At 46.3% G+C, this 24,350-nt stretch overlaps 1 protein-coding gene across 2 annotated transcripts in view; it reads left to right on the top strand.

The window, feature by feature from the left end:
* The first annotated feature begins 6,121 nt into the window (after positions 1-6,121).
* LAMA3 (laminin subunit alpha 3) overlaps positions 6,122-24,350 on the top strand; it is a 157,831-nt gene continuing 139,602 nt past the window's right edge. For both annotated transcript variants that reach the window (XM_087707173.1, XM_087707174.1), the window contains exons 1-2: positions 6,122-7,141; positions 20,813-20,965. In XM_087707173.1, the coding sequence (XP_087563299.1) occupies positions 6,836-7,141; positions 20,813-20,965 (459 nt within the window). In that variant the 5' untranslated portion in view covers positions 6,122-6,835. The remainder of the gene's footprint in view (positions 7,142-20,812; positions 20,966-24,350) is intronic.

The raw sequence follows: 24,350 nt of genomic DNA, 5'->3' as shown, positions 1-24,350 counted from the left end.
GGTCGAAGCCTCAGAGTCTGCTGGCTCCGGCCCCACTTTGGCCGCCAGGGGCCAAGAGAGAATTGAGGGGGAAGAGAAGATTCCAAAGGAATATTGGGACCTGAAAGGAGTTTTTAGTGAAAAATCTTCCGATAAGCTTCCGCCCCACAGACCCACTGATTGCTCCATCGAGATTTTGCCTGGGGTACCGCTTCCAAAACCCCAAATATATTCTATGTCACCCAGGGAGATGGAGGAAATGAGGAAGTTTATTGACAAGAACTTGCAAAGGGGTTTCATTGAACCAGCCAGACCCAAGGTGGCTGCCCCTGTACTATTCAGAGAGAAGAAAGATGGCTCTCTTCGTCTCTGCGTGAACTTTAAGAACCTTAATCCAATCTCTTCCCACAATCTCTACCCTTTGCCTCTGATGAAGGACATGCTGGCCCAACTGGGGAAAGGCCGCATTTTTACTAAACTGGACTTACGGGAGGCATACTATAGGGTCCGGATTAAGGAGGGGGACGAGTGGAAGACTGCTTTCAACTGCCCCCTGGGTTGCTTCCAGTTCCATGTAATGCCCTTTGGCCTGCAGGGGGTGCCTGCAGTTTTCATGCAATTAATTAATGAGGTTTTGCATGACCACCTCTACAAGGGCGTTATCGTATATTTGGATGATATCCTTATTTAAACGCAAAACACATGACGAACACGTCAAGTTGGTCCGCACTGTCCTAAAGAAACTCTGAGCCACGGAGCTTTATGCCAAGTTGTCCAAATGTGAATTTCACCAGGAGAAGATAGACTACCTTGGCTATCGTATCTCTCACGCAGGTGTGGAGATGGACCCCGCTAAAGTCAAGGCAGTCATTGAGTGGGAGGCGCCCCGTACACACAGACAATTGCAGAAGTTTTTGGGTTTTGCCAATTTCTATCGTCAGTTCATCCCTTCTTTTGCCAAAATTGCACTTCCCATCACTAATTTGTTGAAGTCCAAAGCTGGGCCGAAACCCAAGCCTAGCAAGCCATTGAATTGGACCATGGAGTGTCAAGCTGCTTTTGAGAAGTTGAAATGACTTTTTGCCGAGGAGCCAGTTCTGAAGCACCCGGACATGGACAAGCCCTTTGTCGTTCAAGCTGATGCCAGCGATGTGGCGGTGGGGGCCGTATTGCTTCAGACCAACGACCAAGGTAATTTACAACCTTGGGCCTACACCTCTTGTAAACTCACGGACACAGAGAGATGTTGGGAAATCTGGGAGAAAGAAGCATTTGCTGTACGTTGGGCTTTGGCCACATGGCGCCACTTCCTGGAGGGCGCTAAGCACCCATTTGAGGTGTGGACTGACCACAAGAATTTGGAGGCTTTGAGGACTCCTAGGCGGCTCTCCCCTAAGCAGATGCGCTGGGCTCAGCATTTCAATCGTTTTAATTTCACGCTTAAGTACATCCCAGGGCGGGGGGGGGGGAGAACTTCATGGCTGATGCTTTATCCAGACTCCCTCAATACAACTGCTCTAAGCTCAGCGTTGTCCAGCCCGTTGTTCCCACATCAAGCCTCGCTGCTCCTGTTGTTACTAGGCAAGGTGGACATGTCTCAAGATTTTCTTTCCGACCTCAAGAAGGCCCTTCCTTAGGATGATTGGTTCCAGCAGCATCAAGGTGAATGCACCATGAGGGATGATTTGCCATGGATTGGGGCGAAACTTTACGTCCCTGCCTTTCTTCGTCTCGTTGTTCTCCAACGGGCTCATGATTCCAAGTTGGTGGGGCACTTTGGATTTGTGAAGACACTGCATCTGGTGAAACGGCAGTTTTGGTGGCGCTCTTTGAAGCAGGACATTGAACTTTATGTCACCAGCTGTCCTGTTTGTGTGGCCGCTAAACACCCGCCGGGGAAACCGCAGGGTTTGCTCCAGACTGTAGCTCGCCCTGTCGCCCCCTGGAAGGAGATTTCTATGGACTTCATTGTCAAACTTCCTGAGAGCCAGGGGCACACTGTCATATGAGTGGTTACTGACTTTTTTTCTGAGCAAGTTCATTTTATACCTTGCCCAAAGGTTCCTTCTGCAAAAGCCCTCGCTAAACTATTCATTTTTCACGTTTACCGTTTGCACGGCGTGCCTGATCGCATCATTTCTGATAGGGGCGTGCAATTCACCTCGGTCTTCTGGAAAGAATTTCTTAAGCGCAATGGCTCCGCCCAAGGCTTAAGCTCCGCCCACCACCCTCAGACTAATGGGGCTTGCAAGAGGACTAATTCCGTTCTGGAACAATATTTACGTTGTTTCATCAATTACCAGCAAGATGATTGGGTGGACTTGTTGCCACACGCGGAAGTGGCTTATAATAATTCTGTACATAGCAGCACTGGGTTCACCCCTTTCCGAGTTGTGTTTGGCCAGGACTTTGTTCGTATTCCCGAAGTTTCTCTTGAGCAGCCGCAGGTTTCATCCATCTCCGAGTGGACTGAGCGTTTGCTGCATATTTGGCCTTTGGCACTTCGTACTTTGGATGCTGCGCATCGCGCGCATAAGAAACAGGCTGATAAGAAACGTGCTCAACCTTATCAGTACAAGGTGGGTGATCAGGTTTATCTATCCACAAAGTTCCTTCAAACTACACAGAAATCAAAGAAGTTGGGCCCTAAGTATGTGGGCCCGTTTCCCATAATCAAAGTCATCAATCCTGTTTCGATTCGCTTGCAGCTACCCAAGCACCTCAACCGTGTATATCCTGTTTTCCACGTTAATCTCATTAAACCAGTTCGTTTTTCATCTTTACGTCCGCCAGTGGATCCGCCACCTGCCCCCCTATTGATTGATGGTGAACAGCATTTTGAAGTTCGAGAAATTTTGGACTCTCGAAAACTACAGAATCGGATTCAGTACCTGGTGGCTTGGAAGCATTTTCCCCAGTCTCATGCCGAATGGGTGGACAAGTCCCATCTCTGGGCCCCCCATCTGCTCCACCAGTTCTATTCTGCTTATCCTGACAAGCCCTAGTTGTCTCTCCTTCCTGACTTTTTCTCTCCCCCCCCCCTATTTTTCTTTGTCTGTTTTTTGTTGTTCGTCTGTTTGTTTGTGTTTTGTTGTTTTCCAGATCTGACCGCCTTTTTCCGGAGGAGGGCCGGATGTCAGCCTCTGCTTTGCTGCTGCTTTGGCTGCCATTGAAACGGGGAGGGGGGGCATGGTATTTGGGAGGGGACTACTAATTGTGCTGGAGGAAGATTCTGGAGTTCTGCTGCCTGTCTTACTGCGCATGCGGAGGAGGTTTCCCGCCAAGGCCAACTGCACCGACATTCCATTTTGGTGATGCCTTTCGAAGTTATCTTGCACCTGACACTTGGGAGAATTATGATTGGACTGTGACTGGGATGCCAAGGGGTGGGGAATGGGTTATTCTATATATCATTTGCTTTCGCGCCTAAATAATCAGTCTTCGCTTTGCTACGCTTCTGTTCATTTATAATTAGTAAAAGTACACTTGATTTCTATCAATGGAGTCTTGTGGTTTTCTTTCCTGATTATCCAATGAAGGAGTGCTAACAGCTGCCTCTTCCTGCAAAAAGACAAGACATATTTGAATGGTCCACTCTCAGTGACTAGACCCATCCTTGTTCCAGAAGAAGCTAGAGGATGTCATGGGGGTTCTGCAGCATTGCCCTGTGGAGGCTTTGGCCACAATCTGGAATCAGAAAGCAGCCAAGGCTCTGAACAGGATCAGAACGGGAGTGAACTCCTACTGGTTCGGACCGGTTCGGGAGAACTGGTAGCGGGCATTTGGCCTGGGTTGCCAAACTGGTAGCGACTGCTGGCTGGCCACACTCCCGAACTGGTCCCCCAGTTTCCGCTTGCTCGCCCCGCCCCATCCCACCCAGTCTCTGCTTTCCACTGTCCCAGCCTGCCTCCCCTACTCCCTTCCCTGCAGCCCTGCCATACTTCACTGCCTTCCACGTGGCCTTCCCAGTCTCCCTGTGGCTAACTTGTGAAGGCAAGCAAGAGGAAGGCTGTGTGGAAGACAGACAAGCATGTGGGGGCCAGCTGGCTGTGGGGAAGGGAGCTAGCAGACTACAGCCCTGCCATGCTTGCCTGCCTTCCATGCGGCATTCTTGGCAGTCCCCCATGCCTGTTTGCCTTCCAGGGTTGGTGTCCAGTCCGGTCTAGCCAGTGGGTGGGTGGCTGGCCCTTGATGGAGATGCAGTCACTGCTCTGGGGCTGAGAGGGGCAGTGGCAGTGGTGGTGGTGCTCCGGGAGGGCAGGCACCAGATGGATGTCCCGGGCCTGCTGCACATGTGCACCACCTGCCCTCTCGGAGCACCGCCACTCCTCTCAGCCCCAGAGCAGCAGCTGCATCTTCACCAAGGGCCGCCCGCTCTCCTGGAGCACTGTCTTTCTTCTCCTACTGCTGAAAGAAAGAAAGAACTTCCTGCTGGTCCTGCGCAGCGCAGTTCCGGGATTGCCAAGAGTCCAGGCAATCTCTGCTGCCGCCACTGATGCTGCTACTGGGCGTGTCCGCACAGGAGAACTCCCTGGGAAGGCTTCCATCTATGGGCCCAGACCAGGGGTGTGTGTGTGAGAGAGAGAGGGCGGGGGAAGGGAGAGAGAGAGAGAAAGACAGAGACAAAGAAAGGAAGTAAGAGAGAGAGGAAAGAAAGAGAGACAAGAAAGAGAGAAAGAAAGAGGAAAAGAGAGAGAGAAAAAGAAAGAAGGAAAGAGAAAGCAGGAAAGAAAGAGAAAGAAAGTGGAAGGGAGATAGACAAGAGAGAGAGAGAGAGCTTTCCACAATTGAGGCCAAAATTTTGGTTGCTAAGTAAAAGTGTTGTTAAGTGAGTGTCACCACATTTTACAAGTTGGCTATGCCCATCCGGTCACATGACCACCAAGCCACGCCCACTGAACTGGAAGGGAAATTTTTTTCCCACAGGATCAGACCCATGTGTTCTCTTATGGCCCATCACTCCCAAAACTTTTTTGTGGTTTATGGAGGAGCTGAAGGTGCTGAAAAGGTCCAAAGATGCCTAGAGCACTGCTGGAAGAAAACGTAAGAACACATCTGATTGGCCACAGGTCAGAGTGTGGCTTACATCATGACAACATGTCTCTCTGGGCTTATTGCATCTGTAGAGTATCGCTTGATGGCTGTGATCAAGGTCACCTGGTCTCTCCTTGGGAAGGAGGGCTCAGATGATCATTTGCAAGGCTGTAAAAGCAATGTCATGGGTTCATAACAGAACAAAAAAAATGCCAAGATACTGTAAATATATAAAATGGGGAAAATGTTGTAACTTTATTTAAATTTCTAATGTGTATGTTTTATTCCTTATCTGGGCTCTCTTTTATTACAAGTTCTCCACTTTGCGTATCACAATCTTCCAGAAATGTTGAAAATTACTTATACTAAACCACCGCCACTTTACTTACGCTGCTGTAACCTTGAATGCTGAAGTAGCTGCCCCAGAGGAAGCCTCTTAATTTCCACTTAGTGGGTGAAAAATGAACTTGACACCCTCCCCCCAAAAAACAGTTTAGTGACTTGTAGAAATCAGCTTTGCTTAAAGAAGAAAAATAAGATGGAACTGAGTTGAAATCCAAGATGAAGCTTTTTCAGGGGGCTTTGTAAGTGAAATAACTCAGGGGCAATTGTGAATTACTTCACAATTGCCCCTGAATTAGGGATAGAGGTCACCTGAAGGAATATACTACTTTATAATGCCTTGGTAAGGCCACACTTGGAATACTGCTTTCAGTTTTGGTCACCATAATGTAAAAAAGATGTTGAGACTCTAGAAAGAATGCAGAGACTGGAGGCTAAAACATATGAAGAACGGTTGCAGGAACTGGGTATGTCTAGTTTAATGAAAATAAGGACTAGGGGAGACCTAGTGTATCTCAGGGGTTGCCACAAAGAAGAGGGAGTCAATCTATTCTGCAAAGCACCTGAGGGTAGAACAAGAAGCAATGGGTGGAAACTAATCAAGGAGAGAAGCAACTTAGAACTGAGGAGAAATTTCCTAACAGTTAGAACAACTAATCAGTGGAACAACTTGCCTCCAGAAGTTGTGAAGGCTCCAACACTGCAAGTCTTTAAGAAGATGTTGGATAGCCATCTGTCTGAAACGGTATAGGGTTTCCTGCCTAGGCAGGGGGTTGGACTAGAAGACCTCCAAGGTCCCTTCCAACTCTGCTATTGTAAATAGCTACCTGGGAATCCTGAACATACTCAAAGTCTCTGCAAGGCATCAAGTTGTGGAAAGAATGGGTTGTCTGAAGAAATTTTCTTGTTTTTTTTTAATGCCATTCGGCCCCACTAAACCCACTAGGTCTCAAGCACCCTGTAACCGGATCCGATGGACATTTAATCAAAGGCAAATTCCACGAAGTTCAGTTGAACTGAGAGAAACGCGGACAGTACAGGATCGCAGCCTTGGACGAAGCTTTAATCCGATTTGAGCTGCCGCCAGCAATGAGTGACGCGTTTCCTCAGTCCTCGCCTCACTTACGACGGACCGGTGCTCCCTGCTAACGAAGCAAACGCCGGGATCGCGTTAGAGCTGCAGGTGTTTTTCTCCGCCGAGATCGTTCCGGGAATCCCCACGCCGCCCTCGCCTCCTTAGGACCCACGTAGTCCGATCTCCTCTCCCTGGGCGGCGTTTTCCCTCGTGATCCCGCGAAAGTGGCAGCCGAGCAGCAGGAGGTGTCTCTGCCTCCTCCGCCTCCTCCCCTTTGCTTTCTTTTCGGTGCCCTCCGAGCTAATCGGAGCACAAAGGGGCACAGGAGGGGCCGAGGCAGGCCGTCCCTCTCGGATCGCTAATCCCGCGGACGGCGTAAACAAATCCAGCAAAGGGGGCGCGAAGATGGCGAGGAGGACCCGGGTGGCGGCAGCTCTCTTGGCTTCGCGAACGGCGCCAGGCGCAGCGTTGGCAAGGGTCGTCTTGGCGCTCTGGTCCTGCTGCCACCCCGTGGGCTCCCTCTCGGCTTCTTCCCTGGACGCCGGGGAGAGGGCGCTTAGTCTCCACCCGCCTTACTTCAACCTGGCGGAGACAACCCGCATTTGGGCAACTGCCACCTGCGGGCAGGATGAGAGCGGGAGGCCCCGCCTAGAGCTCTTCTGCAAACTGGTGGGGGGACCCGCTGCTTCCCCCGCCGGGCAAACCATCCAGGTGAGAGAAATGACCTCGGGGATGTGGGGGGGGGGCGAGTTGGGGGGTTGAGAGATTGGGAGGAAGAACCAAAGAGAAGCAGCACAGAAAACTTCGAAGTTAAAATTGGATTAGTTGCTTTTTCTTGTAGTAGCAACTATTAAGGTCGCACTCTTGGGGGGTGAGATCCATTAATCTCAGACTTTTTCTGGATGGGCACCCATGAAATTGCTTATGTGAGGATTGTAATAGCTGTCTTCATCAAGACAACGTAATATATAGAAGAGTAAAACCTCCCTTTCTTCCCCTAATACCAGTGGCACTGATCTAATACGTGTGTGTGTATATATATAGTTCAAATGTACATCAGCAGGAAGCTCTATGTAATGTGATTGAGTTTGTACTACCTTTAATTTCTAATTTATATAGTGAATTAGGGAGTTTCCTCATTAGAAGTGTAGGTCAAAACTGTGCCAGTTCAGTTTCTACTTCTAAGGGTCTGGGAAGAAAAATCTAGACAACCACATAGTGAAATATATTTAATCTAATTTAGCTACTCATGTCTAAATCACATAATCTACTGGTAATCTCATTGTTGAAGCATAGATTGGTGTTTCATGGGTTAAATAATCAGGTATTACATTCTAATAATCAATACTTCTGATTACATAGTACAGAGAGCAAAGAAGATAGGAGTGAGCAAAAAGACAATAATATCTATTCTGGCATATTTGCAATGTGTTATAATGAGGGTCTTCAACTCTAGTTGTTTTAAGAAGATACATTTTTAGACTTGCTTCAAAGTACTACAATCGCCGTTCTGTCAATATTTAGAGATATGTTGGTATTTGTAGATAGAAGTTATCCCAGTCCATTGAACTCATAGGCTAATTGGTTCCTCTCTTTAGTTCTAGCTGGTTAATTTTCAGATGACAACAATACTTAAAAGCAGCATAGATCCTGCAGTCCAGGCAACAATGGATAACATAGATTATTCAAAATAATTCCAAAAAGGCTTCAAACCCAGCCTGGGGTTGAAACAGCCTTGGCCGCCCAGATAGATACCAGGAATGGATGAGAAAAATATATGCCTGCTAATGCTTGTATACTTTTCAATAGCTTTTGGTGCCATCCTTCCAATTATCCTCCTAGCTGATTTACATTTAGAAGGCACTGAATTGTGTATACTTGGAGAATTTTACTTCATGCGTATTGTCTATGTAGTGCTACAAAGTTTCATTTTATTCTCCAATAGAGAATTTGTTGCGTCCTCCCGACAAAGCCGGCAGCCGCAGCCAGAGCCACAGGCTTCTGATTGGCTCTGGCGCGCCATCCGGCCGGTGGGAGAAATACTGGCCACCGATTGGCTACCCGCCTGACAGCTGTCAAGTATAAATAGCTGTCAGGCGGGCTCCGTTCCCTGTTCGTGTTTTGTACTGTTGACTGTTCGTTCTGCAATAAAGGTTGTTTGAATTTACCTCAGAGCTTCGTCTTTAAAACTGGTGACGAGGATGAGCGACACGGACCCCGTTCTCGTCCCAGCATTGGCTCCTTCTGCGGTTTTCGCCGCTTTCCGGCCTGAGGCTGAATCCTGGGACTCTTTCCTCAAGCGGTTCGAGATTTTTCTTCAGGCTCATGACCTGTCCGAATTGCCTGAGGGAAGGAGAAGGGACACCTTCTTCCATTATTGTGGCCCTGAAATGTTTGCCACCGCCAGGGCACTTTCCGCACCAATCCCGGTGCACACCATACCTCTCGACCTCCTCATGGCTAGGCTCAAACTGCATTACGAGCCGACGCCGTCCAAGTACTCTCCCTGGCAGTATTTCAGGTGCTGCATTCAATGTGAGGGACAGTCTATCAGCCAGTACGTGGCTGCGCTGAGGATGGCTGCAATAAATTGCGAGTTCGTTGATCTGGAGGATGCTCTCTTGGAGCAGTTCATTTATGGACTGCTCGATATCAACCTCCATCACTGCATCTTGTCCCGTGCTGAGCTCTCTATGAAGATTGCGGTGGACGAAGCCCATGCATATGAAATGGCTGGCCAGTCCACCCCTGATCTCCATCGATTCCCTTCTTCCGTGATGACTGCCTTGCCTCACTCGTCAGTCCACTGTCAAATGATGGCCAACGAACTCCATGCTGATTCCTGCTGCTCTGTTGACCGCCTCCATTCTCTGCCCACTCGGGATGGTGGCATGTGCCTCAGCTGTGGCGGCTGCCATTCCAGGGCCTCTTGCCGGTTCCGCAATGCCCTCTGTCGCAAGTGCGGGAAGAAGGGCCATATTGCGGCCATCTGCCGCTCTGCTCCAGGTGACGCTCGCAGCCCGAGGCCTCCGCTGTCTGCTGTTTCTGCTCCCTCTGCCACCTTTCGACGTCCTGCTCCAGGGTCTTCCGCCACCCGCCTGGGGTGCTACGCTGTCTCCAATCCTGAGGCTCCCATGCCCGACTGGCTGCCTGACTCCGCTGCCTCCTTTTTCGGGGGCCGGGGTAAGATGCACCTCCGCGTCTTACTCACTGGCCGCCCCTGCCAGATGGAACTGGACACCGGCTCGGCCCGCACAATCATGTCCTTGGACACTCTTCATTCCTTGTTGCCATCTCTTACGCCGAGCCAGCTGTCCCCTGCCAGGACTACCAGGGCAACCCCATTCCCATCCTGGGTTGCAGGAGATTCCCTGTCCAGTATGGGAGGTTTCAGGGTTTCTTGCCCCTTGTCGTAGTCCACAGCCCCCTGGCTTCCCTCTTGGGGCTTGATTGGTTCAAGGCTTTCGGCCTTAGCATTGCCGGCATTAATTCCTTATGCCTGGCCTCCTCTCTCGACTCCCTCCTGTCAGAGTTCAATGACGTCTTCTCCGATGCCCTGGGTTGCTACAAAGGCAATCCCATCTCCCTTAATCTGGACCCTATGGTGGTGCCCATCCGCCTTAAAGCGCGCCAGGTCCCGTTTGCTTTTCGGGCTCGCGTTGATGCGGAGATCGATAAACTGATCTCTCAGGGCATCTTGGAACCCGTGGACTATGCCCCGTGGAAGACCCCCATAGTGTTGCCTTTGAAGTCCGATGGATCCCTGAGGATCTGCACGGAGTATAAGGCAACCGTCAACAAGGCCCTGCAGGGGCATCCCTATCCCGTGCCGGTCGTACAACACGTGCTGCACTCCTTGGGCCAGGGCAAGATTTTCGCTAAGTTGGACCTGGCCCAAGCTTACCACCAGTTGCCTGTCGACCAGGCCTCCGCTACAGCCCAGACCATCGTGACCCACCGCGGGGCCTTCAAGTGCTGCCGCTTACAGTTCAGGGTCAGCAAAGCCCCTGGCATATTTCAGGGACTCATGGAGCAGGTGCTCCATGGCATCCTGGGCATAGTGCCCTATTTTGATGATGTCCTGATTGCCGCCCCCGACCAATCAGGACTCGTCAAGACCCTTAGGGTGGTGCTCTCTCGTTTCCAGGATGACGGCTTGCACTTGAAATGCTTAAAGTGCCAGCTGGGCGTCCCCTCTGTTGAATTCCTGGGGTTTCTTGTGGATTCCAGAGGAATCCACCCCACCCCTTCCAAAGTTGGGGCCATTACCTCCACTCCTACTCCCTCCTCCAAGGTGGAGCTCCAGGCATTCCTGGGGCTCCTCAATTTCTATGCTTCCTTCATCCCCCATAAGGCATCCGTTGCGGAGCCTCTCCACTGCCTCCTAGATGCCTCCGCCCCTTGGCTTTGGACAGACCGCGAGGCGCATGCGCTCACGGCTGTCAAAGCCCTTTTGACTTCTGCCCCCGTGCTCGTCCAATATGACGAGCACCTTCCACTCATCCTTGCTTGTGATGCCTCCCCCTTCGGTGTCGGGGCCGTCCTGAGCCACGCCTTCCCCGATGGCTCGGAAGCCCCGATTGCCTTTTACTCCCGCACCTTGTCCAAGGCTGAGCGCAATTACAGCCAGCTGGACAAGGAGGCCCTCGCGGCCGTTGCGGGGGTAAAACGCTTCCACCCCTACCTGTACGGTCGCAAGTTCACCCTCCAGACTGACCACAAGCCCCTTTGGGCATCCTTTCTGGTGATTGCCCCCCCCCTATTCTCTCTCCCCTCATGGGCCACTGGTCTGAGTTCCTCTCTTCCTACTCGTACTCCCTCCTCTACCACCCTGGCAAACACATGGGCCACGCCGACGCCCTTAGCCGCTGTCTGCTGCCCATCCCTGTCTCTGACCCAGCCCCCACGATCTCGGTTGGTGCCTTGACGGATGACCTCGCTTGTCCCCTCTCGGCCTCCGACGTCTCCCAAGCCTCCTGGTCTCACCCCCTCCTCCAGAGAGTCCTGGATGCTGTTCACCAGGGCTGGACGGTGGACACTCGCTCGGCCGAGTTCCTTCCGTTCTTCCGCCGTCGGAATGAGCTTTCCATCATCCAGGACTGTTTGCTCTGGGGTTCCAGGGTCGTGGTTCCTGCTGCCCTCCGCCAGCAGGTGCTCCGCCGCCTCCATGAGGGCCACCCAGGCATAGTGCGAATGAAGGCTCTCGGTCGCAGCTATGTCTGGTGGCCCTCCATGGACACCGACATTGCTGCCTGGGTCCAGCAGTGTCCTCCCTGCCAGGCTGTTCGCCCTCCTCCGCCCTCCGCCCTGGCCCACTCCTGGGAGATTCCCTCCTCTCCATGGAGTCACCTCCACATTGACTTCTTTGGGCCCCTTGATGGCCGTACATTCCTCCTCGTAGTGGATGCCCTGTCCAAATGGGTGGACATCTTCCCCATGCAGTCCACCACGGCAGGCACCACCATCCAAATTCTGGATGCCCTTTTTACTACCCACGGCATCCCCGATGTCATCGTCTCTGATAATGGACCCCAATTATCCTCTGCCCCCTTTCTCTCCTATCTGGCTAGCATCCGGCATGCCCCTGTTGCTCCCTATCACCTGGCCAGCAACGGCATGGCTGAGCGCACCGTGCATTCGGCCAAGGAGGGCCTTACCTGGCTCACCCACCTGCCATGGCCTTCCCGCCTCCGCACCTACCTTCTGACGCAGCATTCCACCCCCTGCCAGGCCACCGGCAAAAGCCCTGCGGAGCTCCTTATGGGTCGCCGCCTGCGGACCACCCTTGACCATTTGCACTCTTCCTTTGCCCCCACCACAGGCCCCCTACCCGCTCCCCGTAGGGTTTTTCTGGTGGGTGAGGGGGTCTTCGCGCAAAATTATGCTGGAGACTCAAAGTGGTTACCTGGAGTCATACTAGATCTAACTGGACCCTGCTCTTATAGGGTCCAGCTTGACGATGGATGACTATGGCGGTGCCATCTAAACCAGCTGTGCTGCCGTACAACTGCGGGGCCGCCCCAACCAACCACACCGTTTTCACAAGCATCGCAGCCGGAGCCTGCTTGCCCGTCGGCCGCCCGACCTGCCCAACCACGACCAACCGCGGCTCAACCTTCTCCAGCCGCCTTCCCCGCTCCGCGCCACCGCGCACAACCCATTGCTGCAAGCGGAGGACACTTGCCTTCAAACATTCCCGCTTGTCCGGGGGCCGGGCCTTCCGATCTGCTGCGTCACAGCAACAGACCTCCTCCTCCAGCGACGACGGACACTCCTACTCCTCGGCGTTCGCAGCGCATGCGCAGAAGACTGGCCTATTTAAAGGACTACACATGCGGTGTCTGGGGGGAAGGGGTGTTGAGTTCTCCCGACGCAACCGCAGCCAGAGCCACAGGCTTCTGGTTGGCTCTGGCGCGCCAGCTGGCCGGCAGGACAAAAACTGGCCACTGATTGGCTACCGCCTGACAGCTGTCAAGTATAAATAGCTGTCAGGCGGGCTCCGTTCCCTGTTCGTGTTTTGTACTGTTGACTGTTCGTTCTGCAATAAAGGTTGTTTGAATTTACCTCAGAGCTTTGACTTTAAAAGAATTGTTTTGAGAAAATTCCCACTTACTCTCTTTTGTAGAACCCGTTGGCAAGACTCACAGATTTGCATTTAGAGTCACAGTTTACCCAGACTAATTCCTGCAGTCCCTGACACACAATTTAGTACTGCAACCCAATTATGTATCTCCAAACAGGTTCTGTATTGGGGATGGCATAGGCAGAAGCCATGATCCTGAGAAAGGGACAAGGGATGTCCCTAATTCTTGCTCTTCCAGCTTTGCTGACTATGTCAAGCTGCTGTAAGAAAAATATTCAGTTAAATTAGAAACGAAAGTGATTGGAGGTAGTTGAAACAAAGTTTATTGGCATGTACAATAACAGTGATCATGGTCTCCTTGATAAAAGGAACACAAATATACCCCAAACAACAAACATCTGTCAGTTAGATATATACCATTGATTTCAAAATAACTGTGCATTATTATGGAACTGCAGCAGAATTATTGGGAGAGTTTTAAAATCTGTAATAGTTGGTGGTGTGGTTCTCATTGGAGCTTACCTTCCATGGAAGAAGGTTCCATTTGTCAGTGAATAAATATGTGTTTAAACTGTTTATACTGTTTACAAATGTTAAAAAAAAACATTGTCAATCATATTGTGACTTATATAGCTGGTATGTGTCTGATAATGCTTAGGAGATGACTTTACTGAGATACCATTAACATTCCTCTAAACCAGAGGTCTCCAACCTTGGCAACTTTAAGCCTGGTGGACTTCAACTTCAACTTAAGTCCTCCAGGCTTAAAGTTGCCAAAGTTGGAGACCCCTGCTCTAAACTAAAGGGACTGACTTGGATGCTAACCAGTGGTGGGTTTCAATTTTTTTTAGAACATCTTCTGTAGGTGTGGCCTGCTTTGTGGGAGTGGCTTGCTGGCCATGTGACTGGGTGGGAGTGGCTTCCCTGCCATGTGACTGGCTGGGCATGGCCATCTTGTAAAATGTGGTGAAACTCACTTAACGCTTTTCCTTAGCAACCAAAATGTTGGCTCAGAAACTCTGGCATTGAAGTGTGCAAGTCTTTAAGCTGTCAAGTTACAAGACCCTTGCACCCCTAACCCTTTAGATAAAAACACCAGTGGTGTTCAAACCTAACAGCTTTAAGACTTGTGGACTTCAACTCCCAGAATTCCTCCTCTTGCTCTTCATCTTGATGATGTGTGGACGGGTGAGGGGAGGGAGCTGGAACCGGTTCTAAATGGCACTGTAGATTTGTGGAAACTCTTCTATAGAAGAGGTTAGAACTGGCAGGAACCCACCCCTGATGCTAACCCTCCTATCATAAGACATGGCATTTATAGTGCCCATAAACTAAGTCCTTTCCCACCATGGAAAAGGCAGCAGTGTGGTTTTACTTCTCTGTCTGTCTTCCAGAGTTACCATCCAACTTGCCTGTCTTTTATTCATGCAAAACATATGTTTTATACATGCTTAAGGCATAAAAGGTTTTATTGCTCTGGTTTGTTAGCTGTAATTATATCCTATTTTAATACTTAGATGTTGTAACATTTTAATTAGTGGTATTTGCCAATTTAAGAATATTTTGATACTCTAACCAAATCACGTATAGTACTAACCCCAGTCAGTTTCATACATTAGCCTCAACCCCCCAAGTAAGATCCAGGGTCCAGCAGAAATGGATCTTTTTCAGTTACCTTCTAACTGTCAACAAGGAGGGTAGCATCTTTAACTTGGAAAACAAACCATTGCCTAAACTGGGGCAGCAACAGAAAAAACATGTTACATGCACGTCATCCTTTGTTTACTGCTGTACTTCTATTGTGAAGTTATCTTTTGAACTTTTCATAGATTTTTGCCCATAAACATGGCCAAGAAAAATTAAAATAAATCCCCAAAGTCTCTCCAGTGCAGGTTTATGGATTATGGATTATGAATGCAGAGCTAGGATACCATAATTGTTCCGATTAACAAGTCTACTATATAGAAAAGATGGTAAACTACATTATTCAAAAAAGAAAATAACTGAGCATTGTTATGGAACTGCATCAGAATTATGGGGAGAGTTTTAAAATCTAGTCTGCCTTCCCTTGGAGTTTACCTTCCATGGAAGAAGATTCCATTTGTCTGTGAATAAATTTGTGATTAAACTGTTTATACTCTATACCCAGTGGCGTGGTGGCTAAGATGCGGAACTTGTCGATCAGAAAGTTTGGCAGTTCTAATCCCTAGTACTGCATAATAGAGTGAGCTGTCCCAGCTTCTGCCAACTTAGCAGTTTGAAAGCATGCAAAAATGCAAGTAGAAAAATAGGAACCACTTGTGGTGGGAAGGTAACAGCATTCCATGATCCTTCGGTGCTTAGTCATGCCGGCCACATGACCACGGAGACGTCTTTGGACAGTGCTGGCTCTTCGGCTTTGAAACGGAGATGAGCACTGCCCCCTAGAGTCAAGAATGACTAGCACATATATGCGAGGGGAACCTTTACCTTCAAATTCTCGCTCTGTTTCATCTCTGCCTCCCTGTTCTAATAAACATCACTATGGCTGTTACTAGTAAAAATAATTAAAACCAGCGTATGTTTTTCTTTGATGCTTAGATTTTTTTTCATGTCCAACTACTTTGTTCATCAAGTGCTGCATAATACTGGTATAAAGAAGGCAAACCAGTGTTCCCAGACCAGATGTCTTGATGATGTGTTTAGCTACATTTCTCATTATTCCTAGCATGTCATCTTGTTGTTATGGTTAACATAGAGGAGATGAAATCCAATAGTTTTAGAAAGCATTTGGCTGAGAAAGATTGTCCTGGACTGCATTATTGTCTTCCTTATTAAAGGAAGCGTGCATTCTTTCAATCTTAATTCCTTGCTTTTTGTATATGATAAAGCAATGCTACATCACAATCTATTCAACTGACACACCAAGAGAGGTTTAAACATATGGGCCTTCTTTTAATCAACCCAGAAACCTATGTTAGCCAACATAAAGTACTACTCAAGAAGTTTCTTGCTTAAAGCTCCTAAGTCAATGTGATAACAAAAGCAGTGTACCTGGGCAACAACATTGTGATATTACTAGCCTCTTTTTGCTATAGTGAAAAGGAAAATCCACAGACATCTTTTCAGGGTTGGGTTAAAGAAAATAAATTCCCTTCAGGTGTTTTGGCAGCAACTTGTAGGATCTTGTCTGTTAGAAGTCAGAAGAAGAATAAAATCTAACACAGGTGATCCACTTTTGCATAACATCCATTCTGCATATGCACTAAGAATAGCTTAAGATATTTGACCTGAAATTAGCTACTAGTCCACTTCTAAATCAACCAATTGTTTGTCATGTATGTATTTGAGCCACATGCATTTTAGCTGAGTTCTGATAAATTTATATGAATATACATGTGTCTCTCTGCATGAAGACACACACAAAAAAGGGAAGTTTATAATATCTATTGGATATGATATGCCAGAAAATAATTGTATGAACAATAAGATGTTCAAAAAAAGTAATAATATCATGAACAATACATTTAGAGTTACAGATATATAATAGTACAGCTATGTTTTTATACTCAGTGTCCTGGAGTAAGCATCATTATATTCAAGGAAATTTACTTATGAATAGGCAGCCTGATAGTAATATTGACCAAGGACTTGTATATAGGCCCATGAGCAGCAGAGTAGCCTAAGTATAATGTTTTATGGCTTCTTGAAAATACTCTCAGAGCATACAAATGCAGTTTTCTACCCCTGCTCTGTGAATAGTAGCCTGGTTTTGGAAAAAATGTTTTAAAAACATTTGCAAATTTAATCACATTAAAATGATCCATGTTGGATTTTTCAAAAGGTAACTGAACTTTCTTTGTTTTTCCTTGAACACATTTTGCTTCTTAACTAAGAAGCTTCTTCGATTCTAGAATTGAGAACTGAAGAAGCTTCTTGGATGAGAAGTGAAACATCTTCAAGGAAAAACGAAAGAAAGTCCAGTTGGTTTTTGTAAAAGCACCTTTGTGACAACCATGACCTGGATGACTGAGAAGTTTCATAAATCCATGTTAGACCTTCCCAATCTGGGGAACTTCACTAAGACTACATCTCCCAGAATTCTTACCCACCTTGGCCAATTATCCTAAAAGTTATCCAGAACATTTGGATGGCATCAGATTGGTCAAGAGTGATCTAACCATAGGAAAAAATACAGAAGTGCTTCTTTGTCAATTTATAAAATGAAAGCTCTGGAGTTTAATAATTAATGTAGATATAGACTTGACATACATTAGAATAAAAAAGAATAGAGCTTTCCTTATTTAACATTTGCCTTGGAGATTTTGGATAGGAGGTCAGATAACGATTTGTGCCAGGTCTTAGTAGGGCTTTTGGGAGATCTATCCTGGCACAAGAAAGCATGGCATTCTGCTTGCATATTTGATTGACTGGGAAGCCATCAAAGTCCTTCTCTGCAGTTTTAACAACGCCTCATTGAGACACATAGCAAGAATACTTCTGTAGTTTACCTCTTACTGTGGTTCAAGAGGGCTTCTACATTCTTTCAAAAGATAGCAATGCATATATTGTCATACTGTTTCAACTTGAATTACAATTATTTTAACATAAAAATAGGTACCATGCATTAAATAGCTTAAACTAAAGATTTAAGTGAACATGTCCACACATATACAGATATGTTCTGACCCCCTCCTCCGTTCAGTAACGAAAGCCGAGAGAAGCGTAAAATGGAATGTCCTTTAATTACCAAGTCCAGACTCTCAGTGGCTGAAAGCCAAATAAACAAATAGATAAGGACTTTGGCAGCAAGTCCGACAAACCTTGGCAGCAATGCAAACAAACTCTGGCAGCAATCCAGCCTGCCAGGTTCGTTTCTCTTTAATCCCAAACGTTGACTTCTGTAAGAAGGGCGTGGCACAAGCAGTTTCTTTTATAGTCTGGGAGAGGAGCTTAATGACCATCAGCTGAGTGTAATTACCTCCTGTAATTACATAGTTGTTCTTGACACAAGCAGCCCTTCGGCGTGCATCCCGGAACAACTCACAGTTGGTTTCTGGATCTCTCTCTCTTGTCTCCTCCCCACTGATCCAAGGCTCAGGTGCCACCTGTTGGCCAACCAGTCTCTCTGTGCCCTGCTCAGAGTCGGAACCCTGTCCAGGGTCCTCAACATCCTCCAGGGCCAACTCATAGGGCCCCTCGCTGTTGGAGTCTGGTGGCAGCTCCAACGGCTCCTGCCAGGCCACAACACAGATATATCCAGGTGAAAGAAATAGATAAGGAAAATAGCATATTCCAGGTAATCAGAAAGTTAAGATAGACAGCATACAGAATTGGAGATTTACCTCAGATTTGTTTATTTTGTTACTTATTTGTTCAATCTGTTACACCTCAATCTACATAAGCCCGTGATAGCGAACCCATGGCACATGTGCCAGAGGTGGCACGCAGAGTCCCTCTCTGTGGGCATGTGCGCTGTTGCCAGCTGCTGTTCGTGTGCACCAGAGTGCTGGAACCCTGAAGATCGGCTGGCCGGTGCGTGTGCATGCACCAGCCAGCTGGTCTTTGGGTTTCCGGTGCATGCAAAAACCAGCTGGCCGGTGAACATACACGTTCCAGAAACCTGAAGACCAGCTAAGTCTTCGGTTTTTTTACGCTCCGGTGCATGAATGTGCATTCTGGTTTGGGCACTCGGTGCTGAAAAGGTTCACCATCACTGGCATAGGCTCTATGCAGTTTACAGATAAGATGTGTTTGTTTTGAGATTTTTTCCAAATTGATTGCTGACAATGCTATATGTCTACAGGCTAACACTGCATAAACACCCAGGATCCTGGGTAATATATAATTGTTCTCTTAATTCAACTTTAGCCATTGCAGATATGATGCATTGATATTTAATTATGCATTTTAAAACTTTCATGTATACATGCTTTCTGGGAATAATGCATAATTTATGGGACTCCACAGGATTTAAATCAGACTAAATATGTGTCTAGTTGTGAAATTTTTCTAGGATGAGGCAACTATAGTGAGTGGTTTTATCATGTTCCAACAAAGCAACATACATGGGAGCAAAAAGGGAGAACTAAATATACAAAATTTGCATATTGCAAGTAAAAATGTAATTCCTAGATGCCATCAATATCTTTATGATAATGATTTATCACGTTATTTGTATGTACACTGAGAGCTTATGCACTGGAGACAAATTCCTTGTGTGTCCAATCACATTTGGCGAATAAAGAATTCTATTCTATTCCATTCCATTCCATTCCATTCCATTCTGATAAAATTAATGAAAAAACTTTACCCTGCCTAAGGCGAGAGAACCATTCCTGGCTAGAATAAGCAATTTTTAATTAGCTTTCCAGTATCCCTATAACATTTTACTTGCAAATCTCCACTGTAGAAGTTTGGCCTCTCCTCAGTTTCTAATGAATTTCATTGGATAAAGCAGCGAGGCAATTTAAGATGATGTTTAAATGAATTCATATAGTACACTTTACAGTAGGCATTTTTTTCTCTGAGTTAATAATGAAGATCATGATTCAACAATGATCAGGATAACCCAGGATAGTCTCCGGAGGCTGGGGAGGGCGAAAAATGGCCCCAACAGTCCAACTGGAAGTTCAGAAATGATTTGTTTCTGGCTTCTGGAGGGCCTCCCCAGGCTTCAGGAAAGCCTCCGTTTTTGCCCTCCCCAGTCTCCGGAGGCTTTCCTGAAGTGTGGGGAGGGTGAAAATGGAGGCTTTCCTGAATGAAAAATGCCCCCACCAGACCTCCGGAAGGGCAAAAAATCAGCTGGCTAGCGTGCGCATGTGCGCAGTTGACGGCTGGTGTTCCAGAAAATATGGCTCTATGTGCTACCTGTGGCACATGTGCCATAGGTTTGCCATCACAGCCCTACATAATGTCAATCTAATACAGAGGATGCAGGTAATCCTTGACTTATGACCACAATTGGGACCAGAATGTCCATTACTTAAATGAGTCACTCCCAATTTTACAACCTTTTGCTGTGTTCATTAAGTGAATCACCATGGTCATTAAGTGAATCTGGCTTCCCCCATTGACTTTGCTTGTTGGAAGCCAGCTGGGAAGGTCACAAGTGGTGATCATAAATCCCTGGCACCCTGCTGTCATTGTAAAGACATATTGTTGGCCAAGCACTTAAATTTTGATCACATGACTAACCCTAAGTGCCAGGACTGGTTTATAAGTCCCTTTTTTTTCAGTGCCATCATAACTTTGAATAGCTGCTAAATGAATGGTTGTAAGTCAAGGACTACCTGTATATATTACTATGCATTAATGGACCACTTAGGAATCCATATCAAAAGTCTAGGAAGACCCTTAGGCTGCTTCCATGAATTCCAGCAGAAATCTGAAGAATGTTCTCTCATGGAAACAAACACATGTGTGTGCTGCAGATAGCCTGCCATAAGGAACACCTTTCTGAGATAATGCTAGGAGCAGAGAAGACATTGTTCAAGACTCAATTAGCAAATATCTAAAAGTTTTCTAAGTATTTTAATTTTCTTATTTGTCACTAATTCAAGTTAGTGAATTTTGACCATGGAGAAGAACATTGCTGACTATTTAGAATATGATGCCATTTTGAATCACACCTTAATTCTGCTTCAGGTAACTGCAGTAAAGCAAGATTTTTGCTGTGGAGGAATCTATTTTTATCTCTGTTTCTGAATTAGGCTGTTTTAGGCATTTATGCGGAAATGTCTGTATAACTTCTGAATCTGTCAATGCACCAAAATTTGAGTGGAAATTGTTATATCTTTTTGTTTGCCTGTTTGTTTCAGGGCCAGTTTTGTGACTATTGCAATGCTGCTGATCCTAATAAGGCTCATCCAATAGATTATGCTATAGATGGAACAGAACGTTGGTGGCAAAGTCCTTCTCTCTCCTTAGGTTTGAAGTATGATGAAGTGAATGTTACTTTGGATCTAGGACAGGTAAGTACGGTTCTGCTTACCTTATTGCTGACTTAATTTGGATTGGCTGAAGTTCTGTGTATGTGGTTCAACATGGAACATGGAAACATTTTGTTGTAAGGTGGTACGCATAAACTACCAGCCTCTTGCAGCTTTGACATAGGATCAAAATTCATTGATATGATAAAAAAAATTGCCCTTCAATTTTGCAGCCTTTGAGAGGTCAATCAGGTTGAGAAACTATGTCCAGGTTTTATTTATTTATTAAATTTATATGCTGCCCATATAAAGATGATGCGTATAACGATAACTTTGGTGGTTTACAATAGAACAAAAACATAACTATAAAACATTAACATTAATATTAGGGGCAATTAAGGAATTAAAGAAAAGGTTAAAACGTGAGCATGTACAGTACAGGGGTGGACTTATGTCTCTCAGACAGGGTCCACAACTTAGGAGTCCTCCTGGACCCACAGCTGACTTTCGAACACCATTTGTCAGCTGTGACCAGGGGGGCATTTGCCCAGGTTCGCCTGGTGCACCAGTTGCGCCCCTACCTGAACCGGGAGGCTCTCACAACAGTCACTCGTGCCCTTGTGACCTCTAGGCTGGAGTACTGCAATGTGCTCTACATGGGGCTGCCCTTGAGGTGTATTCGGCGACTTCAGCTAGTCCAGAATGCAGCCGCGCGAGCGATTGTGGGTGCACCTCGCTTCACCCACGTAACACCTATCCTCCGTGAGCTGCGCTGGCTACCTGTCGATCTCCGGATACGCTTCAAGGTGCTACTTGCCACCTATAAAGCCCTTCATGGTAGTGGATCTGGGTACTTGAGAGACCGCCTACTGCCGATCACCTCCACACGACCCATTAGATCTCATCGTTTAGGCCTCCTCCGAGTTCCATCCGCTGGCCAATGCCGACTGGCCACCACGCGAAGGAGAGCCTTCTCGGTGGTAGCCCCGACCCAATGGAACGATCTCCCCGTGGAGCTTCGTACCCTCACCACCCTCCAGACCTTCCGCACAGCCCTTAGAATCTGGCTATCCCGTCAGGCCTGGGGCTAAAGATTGTAACCCGCCCGAATGGTATGAATGTTGCGTTTTAATCATGTACTGTCTTATATGTAAAAGTCTGTTTTCCCCCCTTCCTTTGGATTGTGAGCCGCCCTGAGTCCCCCCAGGGAAAAGGGCGGCATACAAATAAACACAAATACAAATACAAAATGCAAAATTCATTCAACCCACCACTTCCAGAATAGCATGCTCCCATCAGGGTCCCAAGTCAATTGGCAGAACCAGGTTTTAAGGCTCTTCTAGAAGACTAAACTTAGATCTCACTTTAGAAGGCAAGATGTTCCAGAGTGTGGATGCCACAGCAGAGAAGGTCTTCTATAGATCCCTCCCCAGCCAAAATTCCTTGGCTGGCAGGATAAGAAGAAAGTCTTTCTGTAAGCATGAGTGGGCAGGCCAGTCCCACTGAGGTGAGACGGTGAGTCAACATGGTCCCATTTCAAGTTCACTTATCATGCAAGTCACGACCTTCTTAATCATGGCTTATTGAATAAACTGCAATTGGCTAGGTTAACATCTCATATTAAGCCATAATTGATTTCTAAATTCCATCAGAATATTAAAATACTAAGCAATATAAATACATTTATATCTGTATTTTGCTAAAGAAACCAATTCATAATAATAATAGGTTATCACATTTAATAGATTAGTATAATATAACAATAAAACTAACTAATTCAGAAGAACCATAGGCTAATAAATTAAAATCAACAGGATTTCTAACAAGGGTGCATAGGGTTAGACATCAAAGTCCTTAAACCCTTTTTCAGCTGTTCCTGTTCCTGTTTCTATTGTGCTGATGGAGCCCATGCTGGGATTTAATCCAGTTAGCTTGTTTGTTCTTTTTTCTTCCTAGGGAAACATGCATTGCATTGTTAGGAAACTTTAGTTGTACTATATGGTAAGCCACTCATTAAAATATGCACAATTAGAGGAAAAGTGTTGCAAACAGATCTAAATACTTTTTGAAAAATGCCATGTTTCTCTTATTCTCTCTGATTAATTCCCCTTCCTATATGATAAATATAGGATTTCAGATTTCATTAAGGTGGGGGAAGTGTTGTGGAACAAAATATTCTCATGTTTTCTCTCCTGCAATGTAAAAAAACCTAAATGTGTTTTTGGATTGCATGCAAAGGAGAGATTCTAGCTGCCCATATTCATAAAGGGTATTGTTTAACATTCTTCCTGGGCTGTGATAATTGTTGAAGCTGGTTTTGTTCATAAAGTCTATCCAGAAAGCATGAAAAAAATAGATGCATATAAAATTCAATAGTACTATTTAAAATGAGATTCATAGTAATTAAACCAAAGGAAATATAGCCACAGCTAGTTCCTTTTCTCAGTGGCTAAATTCATACGTCACACCAAGCTATGACTTTTAAACCATGGCTTGTTGACTTGGCTGGGTTCATTTCTCAACTTAAGTCAGAACAAAGCAAACTAAACAAAGCTTCTTGTGTGGCTAGATCCAAGCTAGTTACAAAGAGTTTTATTCTTTCTCCAGTAATTTGATCAGAATAGAAATACAATTGAACCTCACATTCAGTTCTTTTAATCTTATATTTTTAATGTGCCCTTTCTAAAAAAAAAGTGAATCAAACAAAATTCTCCATTTGCTTAGCCTTTGAACCCAGATTTTTAGGACAAAGTGCTCAAAGCATTTTTGTTTTCTTCTACATGCAGTTTTTAAATTCCTAGTTCCTTTTGTCTGTGTCAAAATCAATACATTTTCCAAAGTTCATAGAAAATGACCAAATGAAATCTTCATTCTATATAAATTAATGGCCCATCACAAAAATGATAGTAGAGGGAAATTTCCAGCCATGAAGACATTTCCTAGGTAAGGGAGGGAGGGAGGGAGGGAGGAAGGAACAAACGAAGGAAGGAATGAAGGAAGGAAGGAAGGAAGGAAGGAAGGAAGGAAGGAAGGAAGGAAGGAAGAAAGGAAGGAATAAAGACATACATATTGTTCTGCTCTACTGCAGCATAGTGATAGGCTGGTTCATATTAAGCAATGTTAGCACTGCAAGTGAATAACAGCTTATTAGAATTCCAAGGTGTTATGTAATATACTTTGCCCACAATAAAAACCTGCAGGTAACAATACAATCATCAACCTGGCTACCATTTCTGATTCTTTTTGTCCTGCTTTCTCCCCTTCCAGTTCTTCTATTGCTATTTGTTGCTTTACTTGTATTCTTATCTTAGCTACATCCTTCTCCTCTTCCCTTCAGTAAGTATAGCTCCTTCCAGATGTGTGCTGAATCTTGGAAATATATCCTTGGTTTTCAAATACTCTGCTTAGTTTCTAGGAACCATATGGA

The sequence above is a fragment of the Thamnophis sirtalis genome, unplaced genomic scaffold (genome assembly GCF_051295495.1).
Source record: "Thamnophis sirtalis isolate CommonGarterSnake01/CBP01778 unplaced genomic scaffold, rThaSir2_p1.2 scaffold_2, whole genome shotgun sequence".
NCBI classification, from domain to species: Eukaryota; Metazoa; Chordata; class Lepidosauria; order Squamata; family Natricidae; genus Thamnophis; species Thamnophis sirtalis.
This window is presented reverse-complemented; position numbering and strand designations above follow the sequence as displayed.